The sequence below is a fragment of the Hylobates moloch genome, unplaced genomic scaffold, assembly GCF_009828535.3.
Source record: "Hylobates moloch isolate HMO894 unplaced genomic scaffold, HMol_V3 SCAFFOLD_15, whole genome shotgun sequence".
Taxonomy (NCBI): Eukaryota; Metazoa; Chordata; class Mammalia; order Primates; family Hylobatidae; genus Hylobates; species Hylobates moloch.
The window spans coordinates 79,985,353-80,001,752 of record NW_026652290.1 but is presented as its reverse complement, the minus strand read 5'-3'; the positions used below and the strand labels follow the sequence as shown (position 1 = coordinate 80,001,752).

The window sequence follows — 16,400 nt, the reverse complement described above, 5'->3', positions numbered from 1 at the left end:
TTCCAAAAGAGACTCCCGCGAGGTCGCTCGGAACCTTGACCCTGACACCTGGACGCGAGGTCTTTCAGGACCAGTCTCGGCTCGGTCGCCTGGTCCCCGACCGCCGCACCAGGAGTTCCTCCTTCCCTTCCTGCTCACCAGCCGGCCGCCGCCGGCAGCGGCTCCAGGAAGGAGCACCAACCCGCTCTGGGGTGGGTTCAGGCTGCAGGAATGGAGAGAGGCTGATCCTCCTCTAGCCCCGGCGCATTCACTTAGGTGCGGGAGCCCTGAGGTTCAGCCTGACTTTCCCGACTCCGCCGGGCGCTTGGTGGGCTCCTGGGCTTCTGGGCTCACCCTTACACCTGTGTACTAAAGGGCCGCTACCCTCCCGAGGTGCACGTCCGCCCCCTCGGCGCTCATCGGGGCATTTTTTCACCCTCTCGCGGTGCACGCGTTTTCTCTCAGGTCAGCTCACATCTTCCAGTACACAGCCACTGGGTCGCCCTGCCCCTCCAGCCTTTCCTAGGCAACTTTGAGGACCCAGACGACTGAAGTCTTAGTGCTAGGATGGGAACACGATGAAAAAGGAAGGGGCCCAGTCAAAAGTCCTCTCCTCTTCGGTTTTTCTTCAACTATCCCTCACAAAAACATTTACTTCTGTCCCAGCGCCCTGGCGGATTTCAGCGGAAGATGGGCCCTAGGGGGTTGTGGAGGCCAAATTCCCAGGATGCTGGTCCTGCCTTTTTCATTGGCCAAAACTGTATTTCCTACAATGACTAAAGATGACCAAGAATTGAGTAGACCCTGTTCTCTCACCAGATCTCCCTGGCTCTGTTTAACTTTTCCTGGTGCAATGCGATGTCATCACCAGCTCCCCAGGCAGGCACCACTCCCTCAAGATACCATTTGGGGTAGGGATTTGAGTCCTGGAGAGGGTCAGCGGGGCGCCGGGGTGGGGGTGGGGATGGGGAGGAGACTGACAGGGACACACTGCGAGCTCCGCATACTCTCCTCTGCCCTCTGTAGCCCGGGGCTTTAATGACCCCAAGCAGATTTCCTGTCTCTGGTCTAGCCAGCTGCCCCTAGGGCTGGATTTTATTTCTTCATGGGGTTTCACCCTAAAGGGCCCCATGGTCATGGGACCTCGTTGGGAACAAATGAAGGGTGTCTGGTAGCAAACGCTTTCGGGGAACAGAAAAGAAGATTGGGCACTTCCAGTCACTTGGTCACTTTAGGTGGCTGGAGCAAAACTGGTGACTTCCGCGACTGCTACAGGGTGAGGGGGGGTGGAGGGTGGCAGAGAGGTGACAAGCCACTGGGAATCCTATTCCGTGGGGACGCCAACAGGGAGTGGCTGTAATCAACCAAGTAACATCTGTGTGAACGTTACTCGCAGGTCAGGACAGCAGCTCGGTTTTCCCAGGTGAGGAACTGAGGACCAGCTTGTATTGATTTATGCAGTGGGTGAGTAGCTTCCAAATTTATTTTCAGAACTTCCACGTAGTACCCGCCTCTCCGTTTAAATATTTTTTTAAAATTTATTTATTTAAATATTTTTGTGGTTAGCTTTCCAAGAGGGAGGAAAAGAGGGGAGTTGCAACAAGTAGTGCCCCTATGCTGGGATTCATTTTCCAGAGTAAAGCCTGGGTCTGGCACCCTGATCCCTACCGGCAGGTGAAAACTCCAGGCAAACTCCTGAGATCCCACCTGGGCTGGCTGAGAGAGTGCCTGGGGTGCATCTCTCAGCAGCTGCCACCTGGGCCCTGGGGCCATCTCTTTCTCTGGGATCAAGCAGCCAGGTGTCAAGGCCTTCCCAGCAATCCATGCTGCATGGCTGGGTCTTGTTCTAGCAGGTTGACGGGGCAGGGACTGGTTGCTTAGCCAGGGCACCAGTGTGTGGCTGTGGGTTTGTGTGCTTCTGTGGAGAAGCATGATGTATATGTGTGTGTGTGGGCACAGGCATGAAGAAGGGTTCATTTGTGCGGGTATCTCCCATGTATATCAGTGCGGGAGAGTCCCTGAGGATGTGTTTGTGTGTCTGAAAATGGGCGGAGGGTCTGATGTGCTAACGTGTGCAGGGGTGAACATGTGTGTGACAGAGTCTGTGTGTTTCCCTGAGTGGTGGCTGCGTGAGAGGGTGAGGGGATTTGGTGTTGTCTACCATGCCTGGCACATAGCAGGCTCATAATAAACTTGAATTTAATTAATGTTAAATGTATATGTTCCCATCCTTGTGAAAGTTGGTATAGAGCCTGTTTTCCTGTGATTGTGAGACTGGAAAATGGGGGACGGGCAGGGGCGAGACAGGATACAGAGGCTACTGTTTTTTTCCTCCCTAGAAGTAAGTACATAGAAGAGTGGGCTCTGGTACCTCACCGGACATCACCAAGTCCTGTGTGGCTGGCTAGGCTGTCCCAAGGTGGCTTCAGGCATCACTTGAGTCTTTTGGGACCTTCAGGCAGTAGCCTGCCATTCACCCTGTCCGTCAGCAGAAGTTGGGCCCACACAGGCCATAGAAACACAGACCATTTCCCGGGAGGACCTGAGCTGTCCCTGAGAGCACAGCTTCCAGGAGAGGCCGCAGTAACTGCCTTGACTGGAATTCCTCTTGGGGTGCAAAGGTGGAGGGACGCATGGTGCGACCCCAGGCAGAGGACTGCAGCCACTCCGTGCAGTCCTAGCCTCTCGGGTAGCCCCTTGACCTCCAGGCCTGCACAGGTCCAAGAGCCAGGTGCAGGCTCCAGCGCCAAATTAGCTGGCCTAGCAGCCTGCAGCTGCTCCAATCTCAACTAGGAAGGAATCCTTGCTGCTTAGAAAGTCCAAGCGAAAGGGTATTCTGATTTTATCCTGGTTTTACCAGAAAACGCTGAAAGGAAAAGCCCCGAGAGAGAGTGCTCCAGGAACTCGGGGGCGCCACGAGCGCCTCATCCCCTTCCTTCCGCCCAGCCGCTGTGCCCCGGTCGCTGAGGGACGCGGTCAGTACCTACCGCCACTGCGACCCGAGAAGGGAAAGCCTCAAATTCTTCCTCTCGGAGTCCTGCCCGCTACGGATCTGCCTGGGCTGGTTCAGATGCGTCGTTTAAAGAGGGGGCTGGCACTCCAGAGAGGAGGGGGCGCTGCAGGTTTAATTGATAGCCAGCGAAGCACCTAGGCGCCCCATGCGTGGAGCCGGGGCCGCCAGCTCGGTCTCACCCGTGTCTTTTCTCTCCTCTTCCCTCTCCCACCCCTCACTCCGGGAAAGCGAGGGCCGAGGTAGGGGCAGATAGACCACCAGACAGGAGAAGGACAGGAGTACAGATGGAGGGACCAGGACACAGAGCACAAAAGACTGGCAGGTGAGAAGAAGGGAGAAACAGAGAGGGAGAGAGAAAGGGAGAAACAGGAGAGCAGAGGCGGCCGCCGGCCCGGCCGCCCTGAGTCCGATTTCCCTCCTTCCCTGACCCTTCAGTTTCACTGCAAATCCACAGAAGCAGGTCTGCGAGCTCGAAGACCTTTGCTCCACTGCCACACGCAGCACCGGGACTGCGCGTCTGGAGCTTAAGTCTGGGGATCTGAGCCTGGGACCGGCAAATCCGCGCAGCGCATCGAGCGCAGTCTAGGAGACTGCAATCACCGCCAAGGAGTACGCGCGGCAGGAAACTTCTGCGGCCCAATTTCTTCCCCAGCTTTGGCATTTCCGAAGGTACGTACCCGCCCTCGGCACAAGCTCTCTCGTCTTCCACTTCGACCTCGAGGTGAAGAAAGAGGCTGGCAAGGGCTCTGAGCGTCGCTGGTGTGGGGAGGACAGCAGGCTGCCCCTCCCCGCTTCTGCAGGGAGTTTTCCCAGCCAGGAAAAGGGAGGGGGGTGTTTCAGGAATTTCAATGCCTTCACCTAGCGACTGACGCACGTCGTGTGTAGGGGAAGGCGTCTCGCTGTTTTCGGGACTCACCAGAGAGCATCGCCAACCAGAACGGCCCACCCGGGGTGTCGAGTCTTGGTAGGGAAATCAGACACTGCTGCACTCCCGACCCGCGGGCCTTGTGGCATATAACCATTTATATATTTATGATTTCTAATTTTATTATAAAATAAAAGCAGAAATATTTCCCGAAGAACATTCACATGAGGGCATTACAGGAAGACGGCAAGTCGGCGGCTCGGGGGGGCGCGCTCAGCCGGGAGCGCTGTAGCCACAGTCCCCGGAGGAAGAGCGCGGTGTGGCGGGGCCTCGCCAAGAGAGAAGGACGAGGGGCGTACGACGACGAGGCGGCGTTTAGGGGCTTCTGTGGCGCTGCCCTTTCTCTCTCACTTAAGTTACTTGGCGAAAAGCTGACACCTGCAGCTCCCACTGACCCACAGGGGCGAGGGAAAGGGCCTCAGGAGAAGGCCTAGGTTCAAAGGCCCTGTCTTTTCTCTCCTCTTCCCTCTCCCACCCCCAACTCCGGTAAAGTGAGGGCCTGAGGCAGGGGCAGATAGACCACCAGACAGGAGGAGAAAGACAGAGGTACACATGGAGGGACCAGGACACAGAGTACAAGAGACTGGCAGGAGAGAAGAGAGGAGAAACAGAGAGGGAGAGAGAAAGGGAGAGACAGAAGGACAGAGTGAACGGTGGCAAGCCAGAAATCCAGAAGAAAATAGACAAAAGGGAAAGCAATACAAGGAGAGGGAGAAAGACAGACAGAAAGCAGAAAAAAGAAAAGAGAAGGAAGGGAAAGGGGGAAAAGGCAAGGCAAGAGAGGAGGGGAAAAGAAAGGAAGAGAGAGAGGGAGAGAATGACAATGGTGTATAATTTATTCCCTTCTGTGGTTCAAGACCCAGTCTCCAGCCCCAAAAGGATCCCAAAAGTAACTCGTTGAAAATAAATCCCAAACAAGAACCAACATAGACAGCTATCTGCCCTACCCGGCTGTTCTACCCGCTCAGCCTGCGAGTCTTTCAGTACCTGGTGGGGCCACAGGGGCGGGGCGCCCCTGGACACCGCCACTCTCAGGTCCCCAGTGTCAAGTCACAAAAGGCAAACTCGTCAAGGCAAACGGGTTCTAGGAGCCCAGGTCCACGAGGTTGGCTGACATGGGGTTGAGGATGGAGTCCTGCAGGCCATGGTGGTGCTGCAGTGGGTCTGCTCCACCTCCGCCTGGCACCGGCACTGGCACTGCGCTGGGGCCCGGAGGGTGGCCCAGGCTGTGCAGGGACGGCAGCCCAGGGGGCGGCGGGCTGAGCAGCAGTGCGGGGCTGGATGATGAGTGGTCTGGCGTCCCGGATGGAGTCTTCTCGTCCTCTGAGCTGCCTAACACCGACTTGCCGCTGCCATTCAGCGGGTTGTGGCTGTTAGAATTGGAGTTCTCGTTGTTCTCCCTGCAAGTGCGGGAGCAAAGCAGCGGGGTCAGTAGGGACATCGAGACCACCCAGCGCCATCTCAGTCGCAGTCAGAGCCAGCAACCAGCCTCGGGAGACAGATCCCGGGCTTGTGGCCTGCGGGAGTTTTTGGTTTCTACCATTTCCTCAACCTGGTCTGGGTTCTCCTTTCTGCCCGTTCTCTCCATCTCTCAACACCCAATTTCTCTTGCCCCTCTGTCGTTATCGTCCCCAACTCTCATGCTCTCAATTTCATCAATATCTTTTCTGTATTTCTTCTTTCCCCCTTCCCCAATATTTCTTTTCAGGAACAGAGGGGCAGGGGAACAGGGTTCCCTGAAGTTGTGGGGACAGCAGGGAGGAAGAGACGATGCCTGGATTTTCAGATCACTCTAGGCTCCTCAAGCCAGGTTTGCTGGGTAGATGTGGGGCTAGGAGGTTAAGGAACCCTGGATCCCAGGTCAAGGGATTTAGGGCCTCTCACAAGCCTTCATTTCCCTTTGCTTTTTCTGCCCGAGGGAGACCCCTGGCTGGGAGACAGGCTCCTGGGGCTAAGCGTCCTTTCCCTGTAGCTCCAAAATGGGCAGCCCTGTGAGGGCTCTCCTCGCTGGGCCTAGAGACAAGGGTCCAGAGATGGAGGACTCCCTTTCCGTGGTGGTACAGTGAAAACGTCATTTGAGAGACTAGAAGCTTGGGGGATAAAGGGCAGCCCCTGGGAGAAGGCCGAGGCTTTTCCATTGTAACCAGCCACTCCGGGAATCTGTAGCTCTCATCTGGGGCCTGGTCTGAGAACCCAGGTTTTCAGGAGTCTGATCACATGCCGGTTTGGGTGGAGAGGGACCCAGCAGAGAGAACCCACCTCCTTCTATGCCTTTGACTGACAGCTCCTCCCCAGATTTGGATATTTAAAATCCTGGGTAGGATCTCTTGTCACCAGCTTCGGGAGGGTTTTTCTTTCTGCTTTCCTGGGAGAGAACTTTCCACAGGGCTGGCAGCTGAGACCTCACCACTGTGGATACTCCAACCTCAGGGTCTCAGATACCTAGGAGTATCTGAGCCTGCAGCACTCCCCCTAAGATGTTTCTGGTTCAGCACCCCCACCTCTGACCCTGATCATTCAAACTCACGGTGGAACACACCCCATATCACCAACCCCAGGTGTCCTGTTTTGCTCTTACCCTGGGCTGGATTCTGTTCCCATAATAAGTTTCTCTCCAGGTTTGGGGTCCTGAGGGGTTATAGGGCAGGCAGTGGCAAGGGCCTAATGATCAACCTTTAGGCTGGTTCAGGAAGTCCTGGTTTACCTGAGGACATTCAACTCCCAGCCCCTCTGTGGCTCTCAGCTCACCGCAGACATTCCGACCTACCCATCAGAGGTAGGGCCCAAGGAGAGAGGCATCAAGGGCCTGGAGTGCCAGGGAAGGGCGGCTATCTCTAGCAAGGCAGAACTGACACTTCCTCCCTTTCACCTCTGGATCCTTTCTAAGGCGATAAAGGAGCCGCTCTCAACTCCCACATCTGACAACGAAAATTCATGGCCAGGCTTTTCCCCATCCAGGTCATACTAGGGAAGTTCCAGTCCCAGTCCCGACCCCATCACACTTTGGCCTGGAGCTGAGTAAGGCTGGGGGGAAATGCCGGGAAGCACCACCAGCAAGAAATCTGCAAGCACCACCAGCAAGGAATCTGCAAATCCCCTTTCATCTGGGCCCAAACACCTCTGTCCTGAGGATGACCAGACCTACTGTGCCTGCCTCACAGGGGATCCAGGCCCACAGTCCTGCGCTGCCCCGAAGCTCCCTGCTTCTCCACCCTTTTCCTCTAGCGACCGAGTAGTTAGTTGACAACTTCCTGAATTGCTCTGCCCGCTTTAGACAAATCCCTGCTCGCCGGGTCTCCGGCATAGAAAGGCCTAAGCATCGTCCGAGTCAGGCCGGGCTGTGGCCGGGCCTCGGGGCCCAGTTTAGGCCTCTCCGGGGGACGGGCAGAAGCCCTGCGAACCCCTCCCTTGGGCCCCGGTGAGCTGGCGCCGAAGAAGGTCTACTTACTCGTACCTTTCCTTGGCCTCGGCCGCCCGGTCGCGCTGCCGCCGGTTCTTGAACCAGTTGCTGACCTGTGTGGTGGTGAGGCCCGTGGCCTCCGCCAGCTCGCGCTTCTCGCGGGGTGAAGGGTAGGGGTTGTGCGCGTACCACTCGCGCAGCACGCTGCGACTCTTTTCCTTGAAGCAGTAGCTGGTCTCCTCGCCGTCCCAGATGGAGCGCGGCAGCGGGAATTTGCGGCGCACGCGGTATTTGCCCACGGCGCCCAGGGGTCGGCCGCGCAGCTTCTCCGCCTCGATGTAGTGTGCCTTGAGCCACAGCTGCTGCAGCTTGGCGTGGTTGTGCGGCGAGAACTGGTGGCTCTCCAGGATCTTGTAGAGCTCGCGGAAGTTGCCGCGGTGGAAGGCCACCACGGCCTTGGCCTTGAGCACGCTTTCATTCTTGTGGAGGTGCTCGCAGGCGGGCAGCGACCACAGGAAGCGGCCCAGCCGCTCGATGTTGCCGCCCTGCTGCAGCACCTCGCACACGCACGCCACTTGCTCCTGCGTGAAGCCGAAGGTGGGCAGCATGGACATGGTGCCGGCTGCGTCCCCGCCCGCCCGCGCGCGCCCTCACCGGGCCGCGCGGTCCCGCATGGGAGCTTCCCCGCCGGGCCGTCCGGGCCGAGACGCGGGCGGGGCGGGCCCCCTGGCCCGGCGCTGGCCCCCTGTGAGCCCCGAGTCACTGCCGTACGTCCCCGCGCCGGCCGCGGGTCCCGCGCAGCCCCGAACCCCAACGGCCCGCGCGCCTGGCCCAAGCCCTCGCCCAAGCCCGGGGGCCGCCCGGGGCGCCGCTCCGCATGCTCCGCGCCCGCCCGCCGTTCCCTCGCTGGCTTCTCACTCGTTCTCCCTCCCGTCTAGCTCGCTCTCAGCTTTTTTAATAATATTATTCTAAGCGGGCATGAGGCGCGGCGGCCCGCGCCCTGATTGGTCCGGTTATCTGACCCGGGGCCTGCCAGCGCCAGACAATAGTCGGAGTCAAATTATTCGCCATGGAGACGCTGTCAGTCACTGGTAACCCGAGCCTCGGCGGGCCGGGCGGCTCCCCCCGGCCGGCTCCGCTGACAGATCGCCCCGCTCCGCGCAGAACGGAGGGCGGCTTGACTGGAGCCTGGGGCGCTCTGAGAGCAGGGGAGGCGGAGAGGGGCCGGCGGCGGCAGAGATTGACGGGGCGGATGCCCAAAGAGGGAGGGAGGAGGAGGACAGGAGAGTGGGGGGAGCGGGCGAAGACGAAAAGGGGTGGATCGAGGTGGGGAGGGAAGAGGAGAGAAGGGAAGGCGGAGACCGTTTAAGGGGGTGTCCAGGAGGAAGGGGAGGGAGAGGGGTGGAAGGAGCCTCCAGGGGAAGAAAGTTTGGGCAGCTTTCGCTAGGAGCGGGCTCTGCAGCCTCGCCCGGGCCCTACCGGGTTCCCCCTCTCCCCAGGTCGCCGCGTCCCTCCCAGGCTTTCTGTTCACCGGGGACATTCTACCCCGGCGCAGGCCAGTGGGATGGGAGAGTTTGGACGTGCTCGGGTGCCGCTCAAAGACTTGGATTTTTCTGCTGACAGCGCCCCACCCCCATCCTAGAAACTCTGGACCCAGCGGTCCTCGAGGGAAAAGGGGAGGGAGTAGACGAAAGAAGTGGGGAAGATTTGGCAGTGGCCGCAGGCGGACGCCGGAGAATCGACTTCCCGGAGGATCCCGCCTTTCCTCCCTCTCCTAGCCCCGCCGGCTGCCTGGCGGCCTGTACCGCCCCAACTCTGCGCTCTCTGCTCCTCGCCGGGCGGGGACTCAGACTTAACCCCACGGGTCCCACAGCCCGAGGAGCGCCAGGCAGTTCCGTGTGGCCTCTATGGAAGCTGACTCCGGCCGGCAGCTTCCGCAGAACTTCCGCAGACCCGCAGTTTGCCCACCGGGGCGGGGGACAGGGGCGAGGGCAGGGACCCTAGGACGGTGGTGGCGCTTCCGCGGTGGGTGGTCAGGGAGGAGAACGGAGGCAAAATTCCCTGTCCTCCCGCTTCTCCGCTGGGGATCGGCTCGGCTCCTGGCCACTCCAGCCTGGGAACTGGCTCGCTGAGCTCCGGGATGAGGTGCTTTAAAAGGGGGTCCTGTTTTTTGCTTCTTTGTCAGGGCGCCAGTGGAAACATGTGGTGCTGGTCCTGTGGGAGAAGGGCTCGCACAAAGGTGGGAGAACTGAGGGTGGGTGTGTTCTTACTCTACGTTTTGAAAAGCCCGGGGCTTAGCTCCTTCCCGGACATGTCCTTTCCACTTCCTTCAGTTTCCTCCTCTTCCCCTCTCAGCTGCTGCAGGCCAGGAGCTCCCAGGGCCATTCTCAGTGCCTGACCCAAGCCAGCACAAATCCTGGGCTCTGCCCTCAGCCAGCCTAGGGCTATGGAAACTGAGTCTAGGCCAGTTTCTTCTTTCCCACCCTTTTATGCTTTCTAGGGAGTTTGTGCTAGGAGCACGGAATGGGAGTCTAGAGCGCTGGGTTCAACTTTTGGCTTTACTTGGTATCTATGGTAAGACATATATTTATTCCTTTGTGTTTATTATTTCCTTCTCTGCAAGATTTCAAAAATTTTCCCTCTGCTCCAGCATTCCGGAAGTCCTTTGGGAGTGTTGTAGGCATGAGAGAGTGGAACCCTGGGACTCCTCTTAAGACTTTAGCTTCCAGGGGCCTACCCTGGCGTGTTGAATGAGGCCGCAGGGCTGACAAAGTAGGTCCCAAGCCAGTGCGGGTGCAGAAAGGGGCAGCTTTCTGCAGAAATCCAGGTGGCATCTTTAGAGTCTGTATCTGTGGGCTGGGAGGAGGCCTGCTGTGTCCAGGCCACCCTATCCAGAGTCCTATGCACTGCTGCACAGGGGCTGCCCCAGAGTTGGATCTAAGGACCCTGGGAGACATGGAGAAGAATTTACCCCAGACTATGATGAGGTTCAAAGCCCACTTTGCTGACCTCCAACAAAAGTGCAACGTACTCTTTTCAGCACCTCTTCTTCAGCTACGTGGTTATAAGGATTCAGCTGGCTGGCTGGTCCCAGCCCTGGCAATGGCCATCTTACATCTTAGCGTGCTTAGGCTGGGGCTGTAGAGGAGCACCCTGGCCTGGTGTGGGTGAGTGAGACCAGGCAGTCACTTCCTGGTATGAGACCCTGGGCCAGTCCCCAGTCCGCTCTTCTTCATTCTCTTCCACTATTAGATTGAAGCCTGGGTAATCTCTCAAGTTCCTGCTGGTTGTGGGATGGGGTGGGTCTAAGAGCACTAACCTCGAAAAAGCATACAATCTCTGCAACCTCAGCCACAGCCTTCACCATGAATGTGCCACTCCTCCGACCCACGGAGCTTTAAGATTAAACTTCCCCCAGGACTGGGTCCCGCCTATGTTCAGTGAAAGCAGATTTTTCTGGAGCTTCAGACTCACTGTTCCTCCAAGTGCTGCCCTCTTTGCAGCCCCTGGGCCCTAAGCCCATGAGTCAGACCTGCCAGGAGCCTCCAGGCAACACTCAGCAGCACAGAGAGAACAGAACAGACATGGGGCCTGCCACCGTGGATAATATAGTGTGTGCCATACGAAAGGTCATTACAGAGGAAGCACTGAAAACCCGGAGCACCATTACCCGACGTATGGGTGTGTGTCAATATGCCCCTCGTTCTCCTCCTCCCCCATGTATGCAGGAAACCGGTTCCAGCAGGTGTGGGCCAGAACCTCTTGGTAGCAGCAGTAGCTGGGTTACATGCTGAATAAGGGTCTCCTCACACTCCTCAGCCCCTTCCCTGCCTGGCCCATTCCCCGATAGTCTTTGCCACAGAACAGAATACTTGGGAGGTGTCTGGATGAGGACTTAATAGCCAGCCTGAGCCAATGACAATCTCAGCCCCTAGTTGCCGTGCCCAGAGCAGTTGCTGAGAGGCCTACGGGGTGCCGAAACTTTTGGGTCTACTTCACTCCAATCTCCGGAATCCCTGTCCTCCTTCCTGTCCAAAGACCCATTCCCAAGAGGCTTGCACTTGCTTTTTATCCAGCACAAACGGGAGAAACTCCATGGCTAGGGGGAGAAACCTTTTCGGAACCATGGAAATTTGAGCTTTACTGAAACGCCTCCTTTCACCTTCAAGCTTCCCTGAAGTCCCTGGGAGGATGAGGCTTTCTGGAAAGCAGCAGCAGGGGTGGGTGGGTGCTCCCCAGTGATCTCAGGCTGATGGAATAGCTTCGTCCCAGACGAATTGTCAGGGACAGTTTGGGGTCTTTGTGCCTGGAGTTGGGCAGGAAGCGATCAGGACAGAGCCAGAAGGCACCTACTGTCCGGCGCCCATTGGGCAGCCCAGGGCTGGCACACCGCGCCCACCGGGTGCATTTCTGCGAGAAGGAAGAAGTCAGCCCACTGGCCTCCCGAGGGCTTCCCTGGTTTTGGGATGGGGCTGTTTCGGAAAGAATAGGGTAATCTAGGAAGAAGGAGCTGCTCTCTGGCTGTTTCCAAGGCCAGCGGATGGGTAGGCCTTTGTTCTGGGCAAACCAGAAACCTTGTTTGTAGCAGAGGGAAAAAGAGAAGGGGGCGGGTGCCCGGTGCCAAGTCAGGGGACCACAGCTTTTTTTTTTTTGGTTTGTTTTTTTATCTTTATTCTTCCAGCCTATGAAGGCGGCAGAAATCCCCTGGGTAGACTCCGGCCCTGGCGCCGCCCGCCTCGGGCGCTCCATGCTGCTCCGCACCTCGGGCTCTGGGATGCTCCGGCCTGGGTGGATGGCGGCTCTCCGCCCTCTCCCAGCTCCGAGCGCCCCAGCCGAGATGGGCCGGGCGCGTTCCCCAGTCCCGGAGTTCTCTGGGCCTGGGCGACGTGTTTCGTTGAAAGCGGGCAGGTGGTGCCGGACGGGGCTGCGCTGAGGCTCCGGTGCCTCCCCACCTGCCCCTCGCACCTGTCGGGTCTGTCGGGTCCCGGCGGACGCAACCAGCTACTCGCGAACCCTGCATCAGCGGTTTTCCGTGTTGTCCTACGAGGGGCAGGTCAGGGCGAGGCCAGTCGGCTCACACGAATTCTCCGTATCGGAGAACGCGCCCCGCGACGCTCCGAGCCCGGGCAAGGTTGAGAGGCGCTGGGCTCCGGGCGGCCGCACTCCTGGAACCGCGCGAACCGCGGCGTCGCCCGCGCTGCACGTGGCTGGGGCAGTCACAGGCCCCGAGAGCTGGAGCAACTGGGTCCCCGGGGTCACCGCCACCCCTCTGTCCTCCGGGCCTTTACCTTGAGACCCACGCGGCAGCCTGGAGGGCCCACAAGATCAAACGGTTTAGAGGACGCGGGCTCACGGGGGATCTTGTTCAAACGAAAAGAACCAGCACAGGGGCTCGGGGCCAGCCTGGAGGTCGGCAAAGAGGCGAGTCGGCCCGGGTGGCGCCGGGACCAGGCGGGATTTGGGGCGGGTATCCGGGCCTGGGCGCTGGCAGCCTCCCTGCGACCCCCGGCCCTGCGTCCCCGCCCGCGGTCCCGCCTTAGTCCTGGAGTCCCTTCCTGGGCCCCTTCGCCTGGGTGCGGAGGGGCGCGGGCGCGGCGGGCAGGGCCACGGGGCGAGGGGCCGGGCTGGCGGCTTTGGGTTCAGGGAGCCGCGGAGCTCCACCGCGGAGTTGTTTTTGCAGTGGTGCTTTAGAGGGGCTGCGCGTCTCGGGCCCCGTAGCTCCGCCGGGTCTGCACGCCAGCGCCCCCACGCGGCGGGCCTAGAGTTCAGGCCGGCGGGGCTGCGCGCTCGGCTCCCCGCAGGCCTGTAGCCCAGGAGGGAGAGGAGGGAGAGGACGCGGAGAGGGCCCGCTGGTTCCTCCCTCCTCACCCCAGCACTGAGCCGCCAGTGCGCTGGCTCGGAGGGCTCGAAAAGTGGGGCGCGTCTGCGAAGAGCGAGACCTCGGAGACAGACACACAACCCAGAGGTGCACTAGGTTGCCAGACGGTCTGATCACAGGATTCTTGGGGGGATAGAGGCTGGCTCTTCTCCATCACACGTTTCCCCTGCAACGTCTGGGTGCCCAGGAAATGTTTGAATGGATGCCTGAATGGCCAATCGGGTTTGACTGACAGCAACAGCTGGGAAGTGACCAGGTCAATAGGAGAATGGCCCTCTTCCTCCTCTTTCCTCCCGCTCTTCTCTCCCAGTCCCCCTCTTACTCTCCTCTTCCTTGGAGGAGAAGTCTCAGAGAGTGGACGCTTTCCTTCAACCAGGAGTCCTGGGTGCTGGAGTCTCCCCAGGGCCCGAGGAGCTACAGACTGAACTCACTGCCCTTAGAAATTCCAGGTCTAACTGCCTATAGCATCACCCATGGTTCTTGGCCCAGACCCACCACTTTCTGCAGGAAAGAAAGTTTTCTAAGTAGAGTTACTCCAATTTTTCTGGGACTGCCGTCTTCCGTTGCATTTCCTCACTTTACAAAAATCCTCTGTAGGCAACGAGTAGATCAGATTTCCTGTTAGAAGTGACTTTTTTTTCTTCTTCTTTCCATTACCTGAAAGAAACTCTATCCTGTCGTAGAGATTCCTGGCTTGGCACTTCTCTCTCATGTGGTATCTATTTTTATTACCATTAATTACAATGCATCAGCCCGACTCATCAGTGATACCCCCTCCTGCCTGGCTGGTGACTACTGTTGGCTCTACCCATTTGGGTAGCGCCTGGGCAAGAGGCCACTCCCACCCGGCCATTGGAGGCAGCCACATAAGGGTTTCTACCGAGTTCTACATTTTAAAAGGGAACCTAGAAAAAGCCGGCATTGTTCTTAACTTGGGAATCCAATACTTTATTTTGTTGTCTCTGAATTAAGGCTAAAACCCAGGGGCTGTTTCTTGTAGAAGAATATGTGCTAATTAATTTATGCACAGTGCTGTGAGAACACTCTAATGAAGCAGGTAGAAACAAGATACAGCCCTGCTGGGGAGGGCAGATCGCTCAGGGAAACCTGTGCATGAGCCTGCAGCAGTGGGACCTGGTCAGAGTTAGCTGCAAAGAGGTGTCTTTCTGGTAGCGCTGTGGTATTCTGGTTTGTGGTGACAGGTACGGTCAGCTTTCTTTGTTCCAACTCTTGTAATGTAGTCACACTATTATAAATGCTCACACACACAGAGAAAGGTACAGTGAGTGGAGTGGAGAACGTGGGCTTTGGTGTCAGACAGGCCTGGGTTCTTGACCCAGATCCACCCCTTTAATAAGTTACTCATTCTTGGAGCCTTATTTTGTGCATTCGTAAAATGGGGATTTTAGAGCCCAGTGTTTGGCACGCAGTAGGCATTCAACAAATAGATTGTTGAATTGAATACAACCACTTTGGGGATTAGAGAGAAAGTTTATGAAACATCTGGTACATAGTAGATGCTCAGTAATTGATGCTATTGTCACTAGGGCTGTGATCATGATAGTGTGTTTAGAGTTGCATACAATTAATGTTATTTCAAAAAGCACCTGACTTCAATATCAAAAAATGGATTGACTTTCCAGGTGACAATTATTATCAAGACTCTATTATATGCCCAGACCTGGACTAAGCACCCTGGGAAATGCTGAGATACGTGACTGGAGGTCCTCGGGGGCAGTTGGAAAGACAGGAATGGGTACAACAGGAGACCACCTTGGTGTCTGCGTTTCACTATCCACAGCAACCATGGAAAGAGTGTGGGCTTTGGAGTCAGGCTATCTGGGTTAAATCCTGCCCCTGCCACTTAATAACAGTGTGACCAAAGGTAAGCAACTTTATCTTATGGAGTCAGTTTCCTGGTCTTGGTAGATGGCAGAGGGAATAAAAGTAGGTGTAACTGGCTGGGTGCAGTGGCTTGCCCCTGTAATCCCAGCACTTTCAGAGGCAGAAGCAGGCGCATCACTTGAGGCCAGGAGTTCAAGACCAGCCTGGCTAATATGGAGAAACTCCATCTCTGGTAAAAATACAAAAAGTTTCTGGGTGTGGTGGTGCATGCCTGTAATCCCAGCTACTCAGGAGGCTGAGAATTGCTTGAACCCAGGAGTTGGAGGTTGCAGAGAGCTGAGATCACGCCACTACACTCCAGCCTGGGTGAAAAGAGAGACTCTGTCTCAAAAAAAAAAAAAAAAAAAAAAAATTGGTGTAACCAACACCTTGCTTCCAGGGATTTGAGAAGAGGAAATAAGCTAATGTATATGAAAAGGCTGGATTCCCTGTTTGGAGACAAACTGGAGAACTTCAGCTGCCATCATGTTTTACATTATCTGATAGTATTTCCAGGATTTTGGTCAAATTAGAATAATTCTCACAAAGCAAAAGGCAGCTGCATACAAATGTGGCATTGCATATTTCGATGGGGTTGAGATGAAGTTTTCTGCTTCTATTGTGTTTGTTCTCAGGACTGAATACAAAGCAGAACTCATACTGAAGGCTCTGTAGGTGTGTGTGGACTATGAATGGTGACCAAGATAAAATAAAGTGACTCCTCTTCCCTTCCGTAACTCCATCCTCATCAGCCCCTGAGCCCTCTGAGCCTTGAGATAGAGCCAGGTGTATCTGTTGAAATAAAAAATAGCTTCCACTAATAGAGTATCTTCTGTGCACAAAATGGTATACTAAGGTAGAGTGGGTACAATAATCCTGTAATGTGGGTATTATCAGCATTTACAGGTGAGGAGACAGGTTCAGAGAGGTTAAGCAACTTGCCCAAAGTCATACAGCTCGTAAGGAGCCTCTGGAATTTCAGTCTTTGATGCCAGAACCCATAGTATAAACCATAAGCCTTGCTGCCCTTAGTTCCTCTGTAATAGCAAAAGTAATGATAGGAAGAAGTTACTGAATGCTTATTATGTGCTAGGCATTGTGCTATTTCACATAATCTCAAATGCTGGTATGAAATGGATGTGATTAGCATCTCCATCTTACAGGTGATGACGCTGGGGCTTGTAGAGGTAAGGTGTAAGTCTGGCAGCTATGCCAGAGCTGGGTTCTCGAACCCAGGCCGTTTGGCTGCAGAGTGCATGCTCTGACCCACTGCACTGGGGCCTGCTTTTCTACCAAGTTCTCCTCCTTCACCCACAAAGCC

At 56.6% G+C, this 16,400-nt stretch overlaps 1 protein-coding gene across 1 annotated transcript; it reads right to left on the bottom strand.

Annotated features, from left to right (window-relative positions):
* Nucleotides 1–3,997: 3,997 nt before the first annotated feature.
* SIX2 (SIX homeobox 2) lies at nucleotides 3,998–8,273 on the bottom strand. The gene is made up of 2 exons (XM_032177080.2): nucleotides 7,372–8,273; nucleotides 3,998–5,317 (listed from the first exon to the last, which is right to left on the bottom strand). The coding sequence occupies exons 1-2, from the start codon at nucleotides 7,929–7,931 to the stop codon at nucleotides 5,002–5,004; spliced, it is 876 nt and encodes a 291-aa protein (XP_032032971.1). The 5' UTR covers nucleotides 7,932–8,273; the 3' UTR covers nucleotides 3,998–5,001.
* Between the last annotated feature and the right edge of the window lie 8,127 nt (nucleotides 8,274–16,400).

Coding starts and splice junctions, on each gene's coding strand:
- SIX2 (XM_032177080.2), bottom strand. CDS start 7,931: ATGTCCATGCTGCCCACCTTCGGCTTCACGCAGGAGCAAGTGGCGTGC. Junction 5,318..7,371: donor GCGGCCGAGGCCAAGGAAAG/GTACGAGTAAGT, acceptor CCGCACTTGCAG/GGAGAACAACGAGAACTCCA.